General features: G+C 39.1%; 1 protein-coding gene across 27 annotated transcripts in view; it reads left to right on the plus strand.

Moving 5' to 3' along the window:
* The window catches only part of LOC100869770 (CUGBP Elav-like family member 1-A), a 479,952-nt gene that overhangs the window by 79,437 nt on the left and 383,132 nt on the right, over window positions 1-17,383 (plus strand). For 5 of the 27 annotated variants that reach the window (XM_086913404.1, XM_086913412.1, XM_086913406.1 and 2 more), the window contains exon 1: window positions 10,339-11,099. The exons of 19 other annotated variants lie outside the window; for them this stretch is intronic. Coding sequence is in view for 1 of the 8 variants with exons in the window: in XM_086913391.1 (XP_086769517.1) it covers window positions 11,089-11,099 (11 nt within the window). In the remaining 7 variants the exon portion in view is untranslated. Of the gene's footprint in view, window positions 1-1,846; window positions 1,863-10,332; window positions 11,100-17,383 lie in introns of those variants that run through there. 3 more of the 27 variants (XM_086913413.1, XM_086913391.1, XM_086913407.1) reach the window with 2 other exon arrangements.

A 17,383-nucleotide genomic window follows, 5' to 3' on the forward strand; every position in this document is an offset into this window, starting at 1 on the left:
TTAAGCGACGGATATACGTACGCATGTAAATATATATAGTGAAAATTCGCCTCGTTGTTATAATTTTCGAGAATATTGCTGAGATGCTTGCTTCTTTATTACGCGTTCGAGGCGTTGTATAATCATGGAATATTAAATTCGAAACGATTTTTTTTGATTAATCAATCAAGAACGAAGGGGATTGATCGAGAAACCATTCCAAATTTCTTTCTCCAACACTTTTCATCGATATATATCGGTGTATAATAATAACGATTTTCGCTCTACGCCCTTTTCACGCGACACGGTCGCGAAAGAAGAATCGATAATTCGACCATTATCCCCAATGAAGCGTTACACAAGTCCATTTTGTTACCCTTTGTAAAAGTTCAATTATCGAAATCAAAGCTCTCCTCCGAGTTCACATTCCACGTTGGATTGGAAAATTTTTCGAGGCGCGTTAAAAGCGAAGGGGGGAGGGAAAAAAAAAAAAGAAATCGTCGTTAACTTCGTCACTTTGCGCGGCAAATTAACCGGAACTCGGATACAATTGTTCGAGAAGTGGATGTTTCTTGAAAAAGAAAATCTAGTTCAAAAATCTAGTTGAGGAAACATCTTCGAGCAGAGAGGTTGCTGGCACGCAACGACAAAAACAGGAATAAACTGAACGATCTGGCGTGGAGGAAAGGAAGCCTTTTGTTCCTTTGACGAGCGTGTTAATTAATGCCAGGGAACGGTCTCTTCTTTCGAGCGAAGCCTCGCGTATTCGAAAGTTGAGAGATAAACGAAAGTATTCGAACGCTTGCAATCTTTGACGAAATGTATACGCGTTAAAGGAGCTTGCTTAAGACAAGGAGAGGTGTATAGATTTTTGCAGTAAGTTGCAAAAGTATTATTCAACACTAATATTTTGTTGGACCTATATTCTTTGGCCTGGCAATAATTTGTCTCGGTCGATTTCTATAATTTTCTCCTTTTTCGAAGGCAATTCTTAAATTAGAATTTAAGAACGTTTCGATCAATGATTGCTGGCAAGGATAGAAATTTAATAACGAAATTTTATAATGCGAATTTTATTATTATTCAGACTGGATTATGAGGAAGTATTAGAGTGATTTATTTCCAAGAATTTATAGAAACAGTATATCGTGAATAATATTTAATAATGATTTAATTCCTTTTAAAGAATTCGTCGAAGAAACTTTCATAAATATATCAATCGAAGCAATAATATCATAACAAGACAATCCTAATAAATTTCTCTTCTTTAAGAACAAACTTGTGTTCCTTCTCGCTGCAAAAAGAGGATCCACTCGTCTTGGTCCACTTCAATTTTAAATGGTGCGCAAAGTCACGGGCTCTAATGCGCTCGCCAACCACCCTTCGTCCCGCCAAACTCGTTGGATTATTTATCTGACACGTTTCATTTATTCCTACTTCTGCGCGCAGCAATGAACGCATGCATCACCCAATGAATCATTGTTCCAACTTCACATTTTTCAACGAACAAGTAATTAGGAAAAGACTGAAAGAGAAAGCCTTCGAGCGAATAAAATTGTGTCGAAGAGATAAGAAGAAGAGATAATCCTTTATTTTTCACATTTTCACGAATCGAGGCGATGGATAATAAATGAGAATTTGCGAGCGAGAGATTCAATTAGAACGCGCTGTTCTACAAGTTGCGGTGGTGGACGTCATAACCAGAGGAGTGGTGTACGTATGTACACGGCAACGCAATTAAAGGTTAATACTTGTGCCTTGCGCGCCTATTGTACGAGTGTCGGGACCAGTTGCTCGATATATTTTTTTCTTCTTCTTCTTCTTTTATAAACTGTTGCAGCTGATCGTTCGTGGAAGACTCGTGCAACGAGGAGCTGGCTTCGGTGAGTTGGTTATTTTGTTATTCTTTCACGTTTCTTTCTTTCCGTTTTAATTTTGATCTTTTTTTTTTTTTTTTGAATTCGAATCCTTCTATTTACCTTTCTATTTATATTTATTTGGAAAGGTTAAAATTGTTGGGATTGTTTTAAGGTAATTCTATATGTATAAAAAAAGAAAGGGGATAAAGTGGAGAGAATTTTTATTCCCCCGTATTGCATTTCTATTATCGTGACTTTTCGAATATTTTCGAAAATCGGGAAACGGAGAAATTTTCATTTTTCGAAATATTTCCATTTCCAGAATTCTTTTTACATCTATAAAAATAAAATAAAATGGGATGGGAAAAAAACAAAAAATTGTATCGCTCGTATTGTATTTTTATCACCGCGACTTTTGGGCTATTTTTATATTCATATAAAAATAGAGAAATGGAGAAATAGAAAACTGGGGGAGGGGGAAAAAAAAAAGAAGGAAAGAGAATAGAAAAATGAATAAAAGAATATTCCGGCCGTGATATGGAAAAAAAAAAAAAAAAAAAGTTCGAAGAGTTCGAAAATTTCGAAAAAAAAAAGAAAAGAAAAAAATTTCTATGGGATCGCTTGTGCGGCTCCCCCCTCAAATTTTCCTGCATCTATTCCTAATGGAATAACGCTTTAATAAGCGGTGTGTTACGGCGCGGTTTGCCCCGACACCGTTACGCGAGTACGTGCTTTCCACTGTTTTGAAAAGGAATTAGCGTGGCGCGGAATTAATAGAAAATGGCTTGCGTCTATAAAGCGCGCCTATAAAGTATCAAGGACTGTACGAAACTGCGTAAGATGGTGTAAGTCTTTGCAAGATTATACAAAGCTTTGCAAGACTATTATAAGGCTGTGTAAGACTATGGCGAGATTAAACGAGATCATGTGTTGGAAACGAGACTGATGCAAGTTTAAATGGGATTACACTGGATTAAATGAGGCTGTATGCAAGACTAAACAAGGTTATGTCTAAACTCGCATAAGCTTCGCCCTCTTTGTACCCGTATAATCGTACGAAAGTAGCGAACATTCAAGATTAATAATCGACGAAATTAATCGTCAATATATGTGAACATTTTTTTCAACATATTATGTCTAACGTTCTCAATCCTGATCTTATCCTCAATCCGTATCTCTTCCCCTCTTGTTTATTAAATTTATTTTACTCGATCACACAATTTGATTAAAAAAATAATTTTCATTCAATCATCAACGATACAAAGAAGAAGCATTGAACGAAACAGCAACTTCGACTTGGAGAGAGAATAAAACAACAAGTTTGTCCAACTTGATAACTGATAAACTTAAACCCTGTCCCACCGTTATTTCCTCGATCGGGGAGACGGAAAGTTGAAAACCGATCGATGTAAAAATATGAGACGGCTATGATGCCGTATTGGACGAAGCGTACCACACACACACACACACACATATATATATACACTCGATCGATTTTTCAACGGTTAGACGTTTCTGAATTCTACTCATTGTAGAGCGGAAACTCTAATTCCCCAGGGCTAATCTCCGCGCCGCTCCCCCGGGCGAACTTCTAAAAAGTTCCCACTCGAAGCGGTAACTTTCCCGTCAGCGGCACGCTCCTGGGGGTTAAAAAGACTCGTGCGAGGGATGACGTGCGATCGACAGAATTCCGCTGGAAACTTGTACCTAGCCGCGGTCGTAGAATCGATACTTGGAAAAATATTACTGCACCCTTCCTTCCTTCCTTCCTCTCCAACTTTCCACTTCTATTTTTTCTTCCCCCTCCTCGCCATCGCGTTTCTTCACCATTTTGATTTGAATTTTTCTTCTGAACAGATTCTAGAATTCTAGAATTGTTTTCTTTTTTTTTTTTTTTTTTTTTTTTTATTAAAAATCGACGATTAACTTAAGCGAATTTTGAGTATGATTAGAGACGGAGAGATGAGGTTTCTGGTATGAGAAGTTGATGAGGAGGCCTGTATTAGGATAGACAGATAGATAGATACGTGAAACTTTTGTTAACTGGACAGTGACGCTTTCTATTTTTTCCCTGGAACTGTAAAAATAAAAGGAGAGGGGAGGAAAAAAATATGTATAAAATATATGGTTCAAATTCTTGTTGTTGGAAAAATATTCCATGTTCCATGCGAAACACGGTATGATTTTTATAATATCGTGTTATATTTCGTTCTGTTTTATTTTATTTTATTTTTTTTTTTTTTTTTTCTCCCTACCAGATGACGCGCCAATCATTTTGAAAACCTATCTCTTACAATATTAATCTAGAAATACTCGTAGAAAAAATAAAAACAGTATATTTTTCGGGGGGAAAAATCTGCTGAATTGAATTCTGGTCACGCGCGCGCGCCTGTATCAAGCCAATAGAACTCTGCAAAACAAAATTTTCGCTCGCATGCCTTCGATTTAACGTTGGGATGAAAAATCAATCCCACTCTGAAAAATTATTAACGTAACCAAATTTTATTCGCCCGTGTGGATTAGGAGGGGGGGGGGGGAGGACAACAAACAACAAAATGATGAATGATAAATTATTTCGATATATTCAATATCAATCTTTGTTATTTGGAATGAATTTTTATTCGTGAAAAAAAAAATATATATATATATTTTTTTTTTCTAATAATGGAATAGCGAAATTGTCGAATTTCTCTTTTTTTTTTTAAACTTCACCATTTTTATATTCATCACTCCCCGAAACACATCTCCCTTCCGAATTCCCAAATAAAACTCATAAAAGTATTCGCATCCATCGCGAAAAACTTGACTTAACTAACTTTCTAATGCTCGATGTTACAAAGAAAAACTTTTGAAAATAATTTTATACTCATCTTTACATACCTCTGTTGAAAAAACTTTTATCCAAAATTCCACGTATCCCCATACATTTCCAAATTTCAATAGTTGGAATAGAAGGCTCGCAAAATAAATGGCAAAAAATTGGCAAAAATGGTAAAAATGGCAAAAATGGCAAAAATGGCAAAAATGGCAAAAATGGCAAAAATGGCAAAAAAAAATGGTAACCGATCGCAAAGTGGACGCATTCGAGGCGAGTTTGTCTTGGCAAATTATCCAACGCCGAGAATCCGTCAAGCGATGACGAGGGACGATTTTTCAAACGCGCATCCTCCCATCCTCATCATCATCGTCATCGAGATTGGTGGTATCCATCCGTTTGCTGCGCCCGTGCTAATCATTTTGGCTTATAAACGGTTTAATAATAACGGCCTGGTTGTTCGCCGAAAGAGAGGCAAGAATCGACAACAGACGTGACGAGATGGTATCAATTTAACGATCCTGTCCGCGATGAAATAATTTCGTGACGTCTCCCCCCCCCCCCCCCCTTTTCCTCTTCCGTGAAACATGTTTCGCATTTCCTTCCTGCTTGGAAATCCATCAACTTGTGCGTGTACGGAAAATTTGCACAATTGGATGTAGGTTTTAAGAGGGGTTAAGAGAAGGTGGAGTGAGATTCGGAGGATCTTTATTCTATGGAAACGAAGAATTTTTATTTTCCGTAAAAATATTCAAAAGTTGAAACGAGAAAGTTTCAGAGGGGATGGAAAGAAAAGGAAAAGGAGAAAGTATTTTCGTGCTTTCTTTTTCCAGCCACTTTGAACTAATCAATTATAGCTGAAAGTAGAGAATGATCAATTTGGAGGATCTCTATCTTATTTCGGATCGATGAGTTCTTTTATTTTCCGTGAGAATGAGAATGTTTAACAGATGGAAGAAGAGAGCGAGGGAATGGAAAGAAGAGGACAAAGTGGTAGAAAGTATTTTTAATCAATTATGGTGCAAAGGAGAAAATGGTTTCTGGAATGCTTAATCTGGAAGATCTCTATTTTTTCGATCGTTCGAGGGAATGGAAAGAAAAGGATAAAGTGAAATTAGTATTTTTACGCTTTCCTTCTCCTATCTCTTTGAACCAATCAAGTGTACGTAATTATTTAAAAATAAAAGAGTGCTTCGATCAATTTATAAAAAGGTATATAATTTCATTTAAAAGAAAACGGAGGCGATTTCGAGAGTATTCAATATCCTGAATAATACAATTCTAAAATTCTACGATTAACACATTTTTATAATCTTTCTACGAGACGAACGACAATATCGTTATTTGCATCTGAAATATAAAGAATCACTGACAATTCGTATTACAAGTCACGGATGAATTGGCAACGTTTCGATAATTAAAACGTAACGAATGAAATATATATATATGAATAGATGATTTGAAAACACACTTTCGATAATTTTCTTCGTTCAATTCAATCAACGAGTAGGATTTTTCGAACAAGGGGAAAATAATTGACGAACGAAGATCGGTGAATACGCGCTCGAAATTCGGGATGCTTGATCGATCGTTCCAGACGGAATCCTGCGCATGCAAGTTCCTTTGTATCAGCGGATCCTCTGATATGTAGCGAGCAATCAATGCAATTACAGTTATTAGCAGCCAATTATACCCACCATCTAATCTGTTATAACCGAAAAATAATTCGTTTCAATTCGCAATTTCAACTGTTGTTTCGATTTCGATTCCCCTTGCTTTCGAATCTTTGCCTCGTGATTCGTATTTTTGAAAAAAAAAAAAAAAAAAAAAAATTGAAAAACTGGTATTAGAAATGCATTGAAATCTGTATAAAGAAGTGATTTAAAAATCTGCTCATCGTTTGAATTTTCTATCGTAGAAAAATCGATCAATGGATTGAAATTTCGAAGAACGAGGAGATTCTGGAACCGCTTAAATCATTCACGCAACTGATGAACGTTTGCTTCTAGCTAAACGAACTCTTTCGATATATAACGTTATTGATATATGGAAATCGTCAACGCTTATAAGAAACGCAGCAAGAAACTCTTTGAGCAATTCTCAGTGGGGATCAGTGAATGAACACCGATTTCATTCTGTTTACAAATTACTTATCTCGTGCCCTCGAACTTTACTTATCGAAATAGATATAGATTCGAGAAAAACCAAAACTTTTGTTCCTGACCCGTTCGTCGTTGGAGGAATGTTATTTAGATTTCGCGGAAGTGTCATTATTCAACGATCTAGCACTATCGCCCATAATTTATTTCAGATCGCTTGCATAATTTTCTTTCGGATGAAATATTGAATACGTCTCTCATAATTATTAAAAAAAATATCACTTCCCGTCGTATATATTACATCATTTTATATCTTGGATTAATCGTCACAAGTGAGACAAAATTCTCGGTATCGCAGAGATTCGTTCGTCGAACGTAGATAGATAATATTTTTAATCGTATAAAATCGAGAAACGCAAATGGATGCGACGTCCATTCGTTTCGTTCCATCACGAAAATGAAATTCTGAGGGAAAGAACAAAACAAAAAAAAAAAACAAAAAAAAAAACAAGAAAGAAGAAGAAAAATCGATAAATTTCAAAAATCAGAAAAAGTTGTTACATTGACCGAGCGAGGCAATATTTAGCGCGGGGTATCGGCCCGACAAAGAGATATTTCACTCGTCCAAACTCGTGTCTCGTGTCTTATCGAACAATATGGCTTAGCCCGAGGAACACGTCTCGGCCGCGCGATACGTGTGTAAACCCATTTTGTCCGACAAGGGGACACCGGCTGGTGGCGCATTGTCATTCGAAAATTGCACCAAAGGCGATGCGAGTAGTAGGAACCAACCGTCGTTGGAGCACGGATACATTAAACCGGGGTGGAACTTGCGACAGTCGTGACAAATGGCTCTCGGGGCCATCCGCGCGAGTCTACTAACGTCATAATGAAACGTCGCCCCGAACGCCAAAAACCTCGTGTGCCGCGCCCGTAATTAGACTTCTTCCCCACGATCGAGTCTTTGCTCTTGAGTCGGAGAAATTATTCGATCGAGAGCAGCGGGAACGGCGCGTTACCTGGTTTGGAAAAGGGATTCGAGAGGAGGGGGGAAGGACACGAGGAGGAGAAAGTGGTGGGAGAAAAAGGAGCAAAGCAAGGCTTGCAAGTTGGCGGCGGAGACACTGTTTCGCGAGATGCGATGCAGATGGCGCTTAAGGTCGTTCGCGAGAGTGGTAACAGTGAAACGAAAACTCGCGCCTCGAATGAAGAAACGTTGTGACGTTGGAATTGGAATTCTCGGATCGCGTGTTAATTATTCTTAAGTCGTGGAAGAAATTCTGATCGAAATCGCGGAAAGTTAAAGTTACCGGGGATCGAGGGATTCGAAGAGGGGGAGAAGAAAAGGGAGTCGATTAATAATGATTCGAGTGGCGAAGGATATTGTTCAAACGGTGGACGTATCGCAGATGGCGCTCGAGTAAGTATTAACGTCGTAATGAAATTTGTCTCGCGTAAAAACATCGGTGGTGCATAATTGGAGTTGTTGGATCGCGTAGTTCGACGCGTAATTATTCTTAAACCGCGGGAGAAATTATTTCGATCGAAATCGCGAAAAGTTAAACTATCGAGCCGAGGAATTTGGGAAAAGAGGGAGTCGATTAATGATGATTTATGGCTCGATAAGGATAATGTAGATGGCGCGTCAATAGTTAGATGCAGATGCAGAGAACTGAAAAATTAATTATTTCGAATAACGTTACTTTTAACGAATAACTGTATAAAAATGCTCGAATAATACTTATACATAATCAATTGATCGCTCTTCATATAATTTCGACTATTCGAATAAATGTTACAATTAATTATTTATTAATTTCAATCGTTAAAATTTTGAAGTGAAGATGGTTGAAAAAGAATCGAGGTTGGTTTCTTTTGATAATCCTGGCCGTGAATGATGAGTTATATCCGCGTGCAAGTATATTCGAAGTAATTTACAATTGGGCCGAACTCGTAATCAGGTCACACGTGGCTAATAATGTCAACAGCGCGAAGCTTATTTACATTGCCACAGATGGTTGTAGAAACATTAACTTGCGAGTGGAATATGGCCGATTAATTCGTTATGTAAATTGTTTGCGGATGTTCAAAGAATGGGAGTATAGCGATGAGTATTTTTTCCAATTGGTTGCTTCGTTTTATTTCTCAATTTTATTTCTCGACTGGGGAATTGTCTTTGATGAATAATCGTATTTGTCATAATTAATAATTAATTACTTTTTGCGCATTGAATGACCGATATTTATAAACACGAAATAAAATAAAATTGAAAAATAAACGGACTTAATATACGATTAAATAGTATTTAGTCTCAATTTGAAATTCAAAAGCGGATGAGTACAACTTAAATATTAATTTATCAATTCTCTTATCGCAGAGAAGCAAATTATTGTAATGAAGTATATATATATATATTCCAATGCCAAGTTCGAATAGGATCGCTATAAAAAAATTATTACTATTAATTTTAACTAAATTGCTTCTCGATGCACTGAAATCTATACTACTTTCGAAACTGTATAAGTTAAACTATTCGTGCCTGGAACACGAAGAATTCATTTCATTTCCTCGATAATCCAACTATGACCAGTCGGTAGTAACAGCTTTACCCGTTATTGTCGATTATTGTCGCTTCTTTCAGGGGCGTTAATGCCACGCAACTCGATCATAACCAAAACCATTAATCTCCACGTTTCCATCCACTTTTTCACTTCGCCTCTTTATCGCAATCTTTCACGTGGCGTGCAACGCGTTGTTCCTCGACGCGTTACATTAACGCGTCATCGCGTCCCATCACGGAGGGGGAGGAGGAGGGCCCACAATCGAGCCGTGGAATCGAATCGCTTAGCGAATGCGTGCAACTACTATCGACACGTGAGACAAATGGCCATCCGCCTCTTAAAAGTTGCATGACACGCCGCGATTAGCATTTCCGGCTGGGCAGGCAATCGTCATCGAATATCAGATGACGCGTTCTCACACGAGGAGGGTCGACCCTCTCACGATATCCGGAAGGGAAACGAAGAAGAAAAAGAGGATGGGTGGAAGAAACTTTATAGGAAATTTGCCCCGTCGAATTGCCAGCTTTATTAATACAAATCTCGAATTCTTGCAAGAAGAAATTCCTTTTATCGTTTTAATCTCTGTTACTCCCAGTTACTTTTTATTATTATTATTATTATTAAACGTTAGAAATTTACATTTTCAAGCGTGTTCACAAAAATACGCTTTCTCGTCCGAATATTTCCTCGTCGAAAAAAATACCCAAAATACCCCTTTAAAAAGGCTGCACAAGAACACCGTCCATCGTTTCCTTTCCAAGAGGGAGAAGAAGGAGGAAATTCATCATCAACCCTGGTCCCGATACCGAGCTTTACTCGATACACACGCATACACAAGTAGAAAGTGAAGGACGCAGCACGAAAAGCAGCAAGGCAGCAGAGAACAGACATAGGAAATGGAACGAGCGAGAGAAGAGCCAGAGGGGGTTGGAAGAGCGTCGGTGGCGCCTCCAAGCGTGGCTCCTCTGGTGGGGGCTGAGCAGGGGCGTGCGGACGCGGCGCGGATCCGTCGTCTCCTCAGTCGACGTCAAGCCGTCGCGACGCGTGCGTCTTCTCTTTTGCCGGTTTCACGGATCTCACGAGACTCGCGTGTCCCCCCCCTTCACTCCCCCCACTCCCTCCCCCGTACACACAGCGTGGCCACCAGGCTCTCGATCCGTCGTGTTTCGCCCACCTGTTCGCTCCAGCGAGTGTGTTCCCCGCCGCGAGACCACTCTCTTTCTTTCTTTCTTTCTTTCTTTCTTTTGTTCTTTCTCTTTCTCTTTCTCTCCTGGAACGAGATCACGTGCGTTGTTCCGTGTATAATAATAATAAAAAAATAATAGAAAGATCGGTCGAGATATCGAGTGTATCGGCTGCGTCCATCGCCTCGACATTCGGATTCGATTTTTCACGAAGAGTTTGAAGAGTTTCTCGCGAGTGATAAATATATATATATCCCTCCCCTTTTCCCTCTCCCTTCCCTTCCCTTCTCTTCCCTCCCTCATCCTATAATCCGCGATTTCCCTCTGGTGGTGCTGCACAATCGTGGTGGAGAAAACGATCGATCGATCATCATCATCATCATCATCATCATCATCATCATCATCGTTATCGTCGTGTAATCATCGTCGTTCGGTGTTGTTCGGTAAACTGGGCCAGTGCTGGGATCGTGTCGGTCGTTGGAGAACGTGGAGGAGGAGGAGAAAAGGAGTACGTTCCCTGTCCGGTGGAGGCCGGTCTGGTGTCTCTCTCCGGGTGATATAGTCAGGTTGTGAGGAGGCAACCCTTGGATTATGACTGTCGGGTAGGTATGAACTTTTGATAAATTTGGTGGTGGTGGAGGAGGTCGGTGAAATTCTCGAGTGAAAAACTTTGGAGAACTGACTGACCGACTGATCGAGGCGGTGAGTGCGATCGGATCGTGTTGTTGCAACGTGTATTTCTCAAAAATTGGATGGAACCACGCTCTTTTTTCGGGGGGGGGGGGGGGGAGAAATCGGTGGCGGAGCGTGAAATCGGCTCTGTCGAACCGATTAACATTTTCGCTTCGGTATCGGGCGGGATCTCGTCAATGTTTCAACGCCGGCCTCGTTTATCTTTGGACAAGTGTCAAGTGCTTTCGCCCGGGGCAAATTTACAATTGGAGGGCCTCCTCCTCGCCGCCCTCCTCGATCATCTCGTCGAAATTTAAATAGATCGCCGCCTTTGTTCGAACGAAGCCTTATTTTCTTTCTCTTTCTTTTTCCACCGAATTGTCCGAAATTTTTCGTCCCTTCTCGCGAGGAGAGGATCGTTCGTTCACCTGTTTCATCTCCGATTGATCATCAATTTCGATGCACGATTCGATCGAACTTTGCCTCCTCGGATGCACGCGTGCAATTTATTTCTAACGTGTGTGCGCGTCGTTGGGAAAATACACGTCGGTTGTAATTGAAACTGTGCTCGACCGTGGATAATAGAGCGAGACTGTCAAGCGAGACCTTTTGAAATAAGGCTCGTGAAATAATTTTTTCCTTTCGTTCGGTTTTTTTCTTCTTCTCCTTCTTCTTCTTACGAGTTTCGCGCTCGTTTACGAGGTCGTTCTTGAGTCGAGTTTTGAAAACATTTTCACGTTTTCGAATCACATTCCTCTCATTCATTTTTCTTTTTTCTTCTTCTCCTTCGTTAATCTCTCGTTTAAGGAGAGATTAATATTTCTCGTGTTTCTTATACACTTCGTTATATTCTATTTATGTTTTCAAAACATGACTCTTGAGGTTAGTAGATAAGAACGATTACATATGCAATAATATTCCACGCTCCGTATATGCGTATTGTACAAGCTTCTGCTATATTAAACTCGTCTTGTGCGATAATAATAAGTAACTGTTTATCGAATGATTTTGATGATTTTAATAAATCGGTATGGTACATACGTATTTCGATCGATACATTTCTTTCGAAAAAGTTTCCGCTCGATCGATAATATCGTTTTTTACAGAAAAAAAAAAAAAAAAGAACACGCAATACAAAAGCCAAATCAACTTTATTTGAACAATTATTCTGAATATTTCTGAATTAATTAGCTCTTATGAATCAGATATTTTCAAAAGAGAGAGAGAGAGAGAGAGAGAGAGAGATTCTTTAATTTTAACTCTCTTCTCTTTCTCTCTTAAGTAACAAACGAATTAGCGAGTAACAAAATAAAAACCGATGTTAATTTCTGATCGATAAAAATACACACGTTTTTTTAATAATCACGCGAAAGAGACCGATTTCGATCGGTGTTTTAATTGTAAAAAGATCGACACAGATTCGGAACAAACGGTTGCATTAAGATGGAAAACAGAGCACCGTTCGTTGCATGAAAATTGTGCGTAGAGTGCGATATTCGTCGAGTTCAAATACGTGTCATTTCCATCGACGACTGTATAATATCTTCCAGTCACCTTGACTGGTTGTATTGCACAGTGTTGCAATTTAAGTCAGTCAATGTGTCGCACATCGCGTGTCACACATTCCCCCCCCCTCCCCTCCCCTCTCCTTTTTTTTTTATCGTTCCTCCAGCCTTGCTACGATATCGATCCGCGAGAAAATAGTCGATTATCGACCTACGTTGGCTACGAAGGCAACGGAAAGATTATAACACGCTTTGTGCAAAGAGTTACAAGCTTTTTTAAACAAAGCTCGTCAAATTACGATTCCTTTTTATTTCGATGGCACTGGTGAAACGAAAGAAAAAAAAAAAAAAAAAAGAAAGAAAGAAGAAAACGAAATTTTCTTTCCCTGCTTGTTCAAAATAATTTTTTTCTTTTTTCGAACTCGAGTTATTCTTTTTTTTTTTTTTTTTTTTTATCGAAAGTTTTCGCATAACTTGGCATAATTTAACATAAGTAATCGAGCTTAATGATAATTACTCGATAATAAATAACAGATAAAAAGTTCGCTTCTTACGTTTTCAAGAAGCCAACTTTTTCAATATTTTGCGTTCAATTCCTTTCTTTCCCCGGAATCCAAAGTTTCCTGTCCGTTCCTGTCCAATATCCTAAATCGTTAATTCCCGATTCCCGTCCACCACGACTTCAGCCTCGGCTATACATTTCGATTTATCATCGAATCTCGGTTACACCGGTGTTGCATGTAACTGGTCCGAGAGCCAGAACCTCTGTTATATTTTCTGCTCGCGATTTCAACGGCCTTGAAGCTCCAATCGCGCTGTGTACGACGACGGTATCGATATTATTAGATCGCCGCCTCGGTTGACACAACAACGGTTTCGAACAACGATTCGTCGTTACGAAAATTTGTCAATGGTTTGCATCATCGCACACTTTTATATTTTTCCCTCCTCCTCTTCGTTTGGCATCGATCGTAAATACTATCTCCCCCCTCTCTCCTTCGCTTCCTCCCTCAAGGTTGCGCAACCGGCGGCCGTGAATTATCTATCCGATTGTTCCGGAGCTATAATGTTTTCGAGCGTGGACGAAGAATCGACACTTTTCGAACGATCTAATTTCATTTCGTTCGAATGATTACTCGTGATCCGATCTGTTTAGATATTTTTCGGATGGGTTGAAAGTAAAGTTCGTTTAAAAAAAAAAACTTTCATCTTAATCATGATTTAATAATAATCCAAATAATTGAAGTGTCCATCGGGGATATTTTAACTTGGGATATCTTTTTTATTATTTGTCGTTGATGCATCGTCCGGATTTTTTTTTTTTCGCGTAACGTGAAAAATTATGTATTTCCTCGAAATTGTTATTGCGTTTGTTGTCGAAAACCGTACGACATACGAGTTTTCCAACTGTGGAGAGAGCGCGCGTTCGAGTAATAATTACTCGCCGCAAGTGTATGCGGGCATTCATAACAAGTCCGGGGTCCACGCATCAATTGATCACTTCTAACTGAACTTATCAGTGAGAAAATAAATTCTCTCTGTCGATTTATAGAAGCGGCCTGGCAATTATTTCTCTTCGACGAGAAATTCGTGGAAATGTGGGGGAGGAGGACAACGAATCCTTTCTGCGAAGTATTCTAATTCACAGTTTCCAGTTTGTATTCTGTTTTTCGTAAAATCGATTTTTCTTTTTCCCAAGTTTTCGAATTTTAAACTTGAATAGAAACGAAATAAAATCGAATCAATTTATCGTCTCTACTTCAAATTATTTCAAAGTGTAAATTTCCAATTGAACAGTGTCGATTTTAGTTACCGTATTTTTATTCACCCACAACCCTCGAATCATTTCGAATAACTTTTCCAAATATTCGAAAATTAGCTACTTTAACAACATCTCGATCAAAAATCGAGTTCTCGCTTGTTCACGCGCAAATATTTTCAACAAAGCTTCGTTGAACAGCATCCATCGCCATTTATTATCATTACCTTTATTTTCATCACCGTGCGATCGAATATTTATCGGAGAGACAGAAGAAAAAGAAAAAAAAATTCGTCTCGTCAAATCGTTTCCTAAAACTCGTCTATGTCGAATGAACCGAGATACCAAATTCTGCGCCAGCTAAAATACCCTCCTCTCCTTCCCCCCCTCCCCCCTCACACACACACACACGAGATCTCAAGCAACTTCACCGCCGTCGTTTCGTGTCGATCCTTCGCAGAAGGAATGGCGCATCCGTCGCCGCGCGCGAAAGAGAGAAACGGCGAGACAAAGGTAAAAGAATTTGGTGGGGGAGTGGGGGAGGGGAGAGGAACGAGGTTGTTTCGAAGCGCGTCGAACGTGCGGTGGATGCCACGGGTTGAAAACCGCGCTCCCGCCGTCTTTGTCCCGATCGTCACGTCGCTCCATCTCTGCACGTGAGCCTCGTGCCAAAATCGTAGGAGGAAGGGGAGGGATCGTCTGAGGACAATCTCTTCACGAGAAATCGGTGTCGCGGATCCATCCGCGGCGAGAAACGATAGGGCAAAGTGGAGGCGAATTGTCTTCGAGAAAGAGAGAGAGAGAGAGAGAGAAAGGCTACGTGCTTTCCAGCGGCGATGGTTGGCGGCTCTGCGATCGCTCGTTCGTTCGTTCGTACGCGAGAAGCGAGAAGGAGGGTGAGAGGAAACGAGCGACTCGTGCCGCTCTCCTCTTTTTCTTCCGCGTGGAAAGGAGGAGGAGAAGGAGGTTTCCTTTCGAGCTCGTTATCCGGAAGCGTGTGTATGCAGGGTGTTCTCGAAATCACGCCGTCTGGTCAAATGGCTCTTCTGGTGGAAAAGTAAGTTGGGATAGGTAAGAGGAGGGTAATGTTTTTTTTTCGTTCGAGCAAATAAATCGCGATACCATTATCGATAAGTGGTTATTCTGTCTACGTGTAACGAGTAGAAGCAAGAGGTATTGAATGGAATGAAGTTTTATTGTCGTTTCTTTTCTTTTTTTTTTTAGATTTGTTCCTACACGTTACGGATATTTCATTCAGTATAAAAAGATATTTTTGCGATGCTTCCTCGTAGATGTGGTTTTTATTTTCATCGTTGTGTGGTTGATTCTTTTTAATTCGTAGATTTCGTCATCGTCTCTTTTGAAAGTGATTATCGAAGAATGATAAGTTTGACGGATATATCTGCGAATACTTCTTTGGAAAGTTTCTTTTATCGTTAATTGTGGACAATTATTATTGTCCAAATGTTATTTATTACCGTATTTATCCTTGATTCACAATAATTAAAAAAATTTTTTTTACTGCTTTGACGAAATGAAGAGTGAAACGAGACGAAACTTTCTCAACGCTTGCAACAATCTCTGTTTATTTCACCATTTCGAGATAGATTGTACTTATGGTAATATTATCGGTAATACTTATGGGTTGTTATCACAGTTGTTGAATTATTATCGTTCTTTCGTAAGTGTTTATCGCGTTCATCCGCGTTATAGGAATTAAAAATTTCGAAACTAAAAGGAGAATCATTTCTAATTAAAATCGATATCGCGTTCGACGCGATCTATAGATTCAATATTAATATCTGTTGAGTATGCAACAGGTTAAACTCCATAATTTAATTTAACAAAAAAAAAAAAAAAAGATAGAGAGAAAGGGTAATGGAGACTTTCAACTTTCGTGAACTGAATAATATAAAAGAAACGACTTCGAGAATAAATAAATAAATTGCATTTCATACAACATATTCAAAGTATATCAAGTACAAACCTGATCGATTCCTCTTCGTTTTTCTAAAAATCAAATCGTACCAAACGTAGACAAAAACTAAAGAAAAAAGTTATCCAGAACAGGATTCAACATCGACATTCTTTGCAACGTTCCCACTCTCGTTTCTCGATTAGCATATCCATTCGTAATGCGCGTATTTATTATCGAGAAATAAAATTAGAAAGTAATTCACCTCATGCATAAATATATGCTTACGTGTGTGTCCATTATGGCTTTTTATGCTCTCCTTTCCTCCCTCTCTCTCTCTCTCTCTCTCTCTCTCTCTCTCTCTCTCCAGAACAGAACGATTCGAAAGAAGACAAGGCTCCTCGTATAATGCGAGAAAGGTTTGCTCGCGTTACGGTATCACGGAGAATTTTCCGTCGTCGACAATTACGCCGCGCAATTATACGACACGGAATGAAATTATACGCTAATGACGTTGCAACGTGCTCGTCGCGATAACGGATAGAAAACTTGTTTCTTTTCTCCGCGTTTTATATCCAAGCGGCTCCATCGGATGTGCGCGTGCAATTTTCGTTCAATCTCTCTCTCTCTCTCTCTCGATTCCGCCGCCCTTGTTTCGAATAATGGTAACGAAGCTTCGTTCCCTTTCTTTCTCTCCTTCCTTCTTTTTTTCCTTTCTTAACCGGAGTCAACTTCGTTACGATTATGCATACGTACATTATGCTCGATAAGTAATCGCGTTTGAAACGAATTTGCTCGAATTTGTTGTTGAGTTTTGGAATGTTGTTATTTTTTTTATTTAAATAAATATTCCGAGAGAAATTTTATTATCGATAAAAATTGAGAAATGGAAGGATAACGCAATTGTTCTCAACGTTTTGTTGAGAAACGAAAATTTAAACGATTGATAATTGGTGTTTCAAATCTTGTTCAATTCTCGTTTCGTTTAATTTAAACATCTGAAACGAATATACTCGAATAAAACTTCTGAAATGG

Source organism: Apis florea, unplaced genomic scaffold (genome assembly GCF_048593485.1).
Source record: "Apis florea isolate Af1SG1 unplaced genomic scaffold, ASM4859348v1 contig_3496_pilon, whole genome shotgun sequence".
NCBI lineage: Eukaryota > Metazoa > Arthropoda > Insecta > Hymenoptera > Apidae > Apis > Apis florea.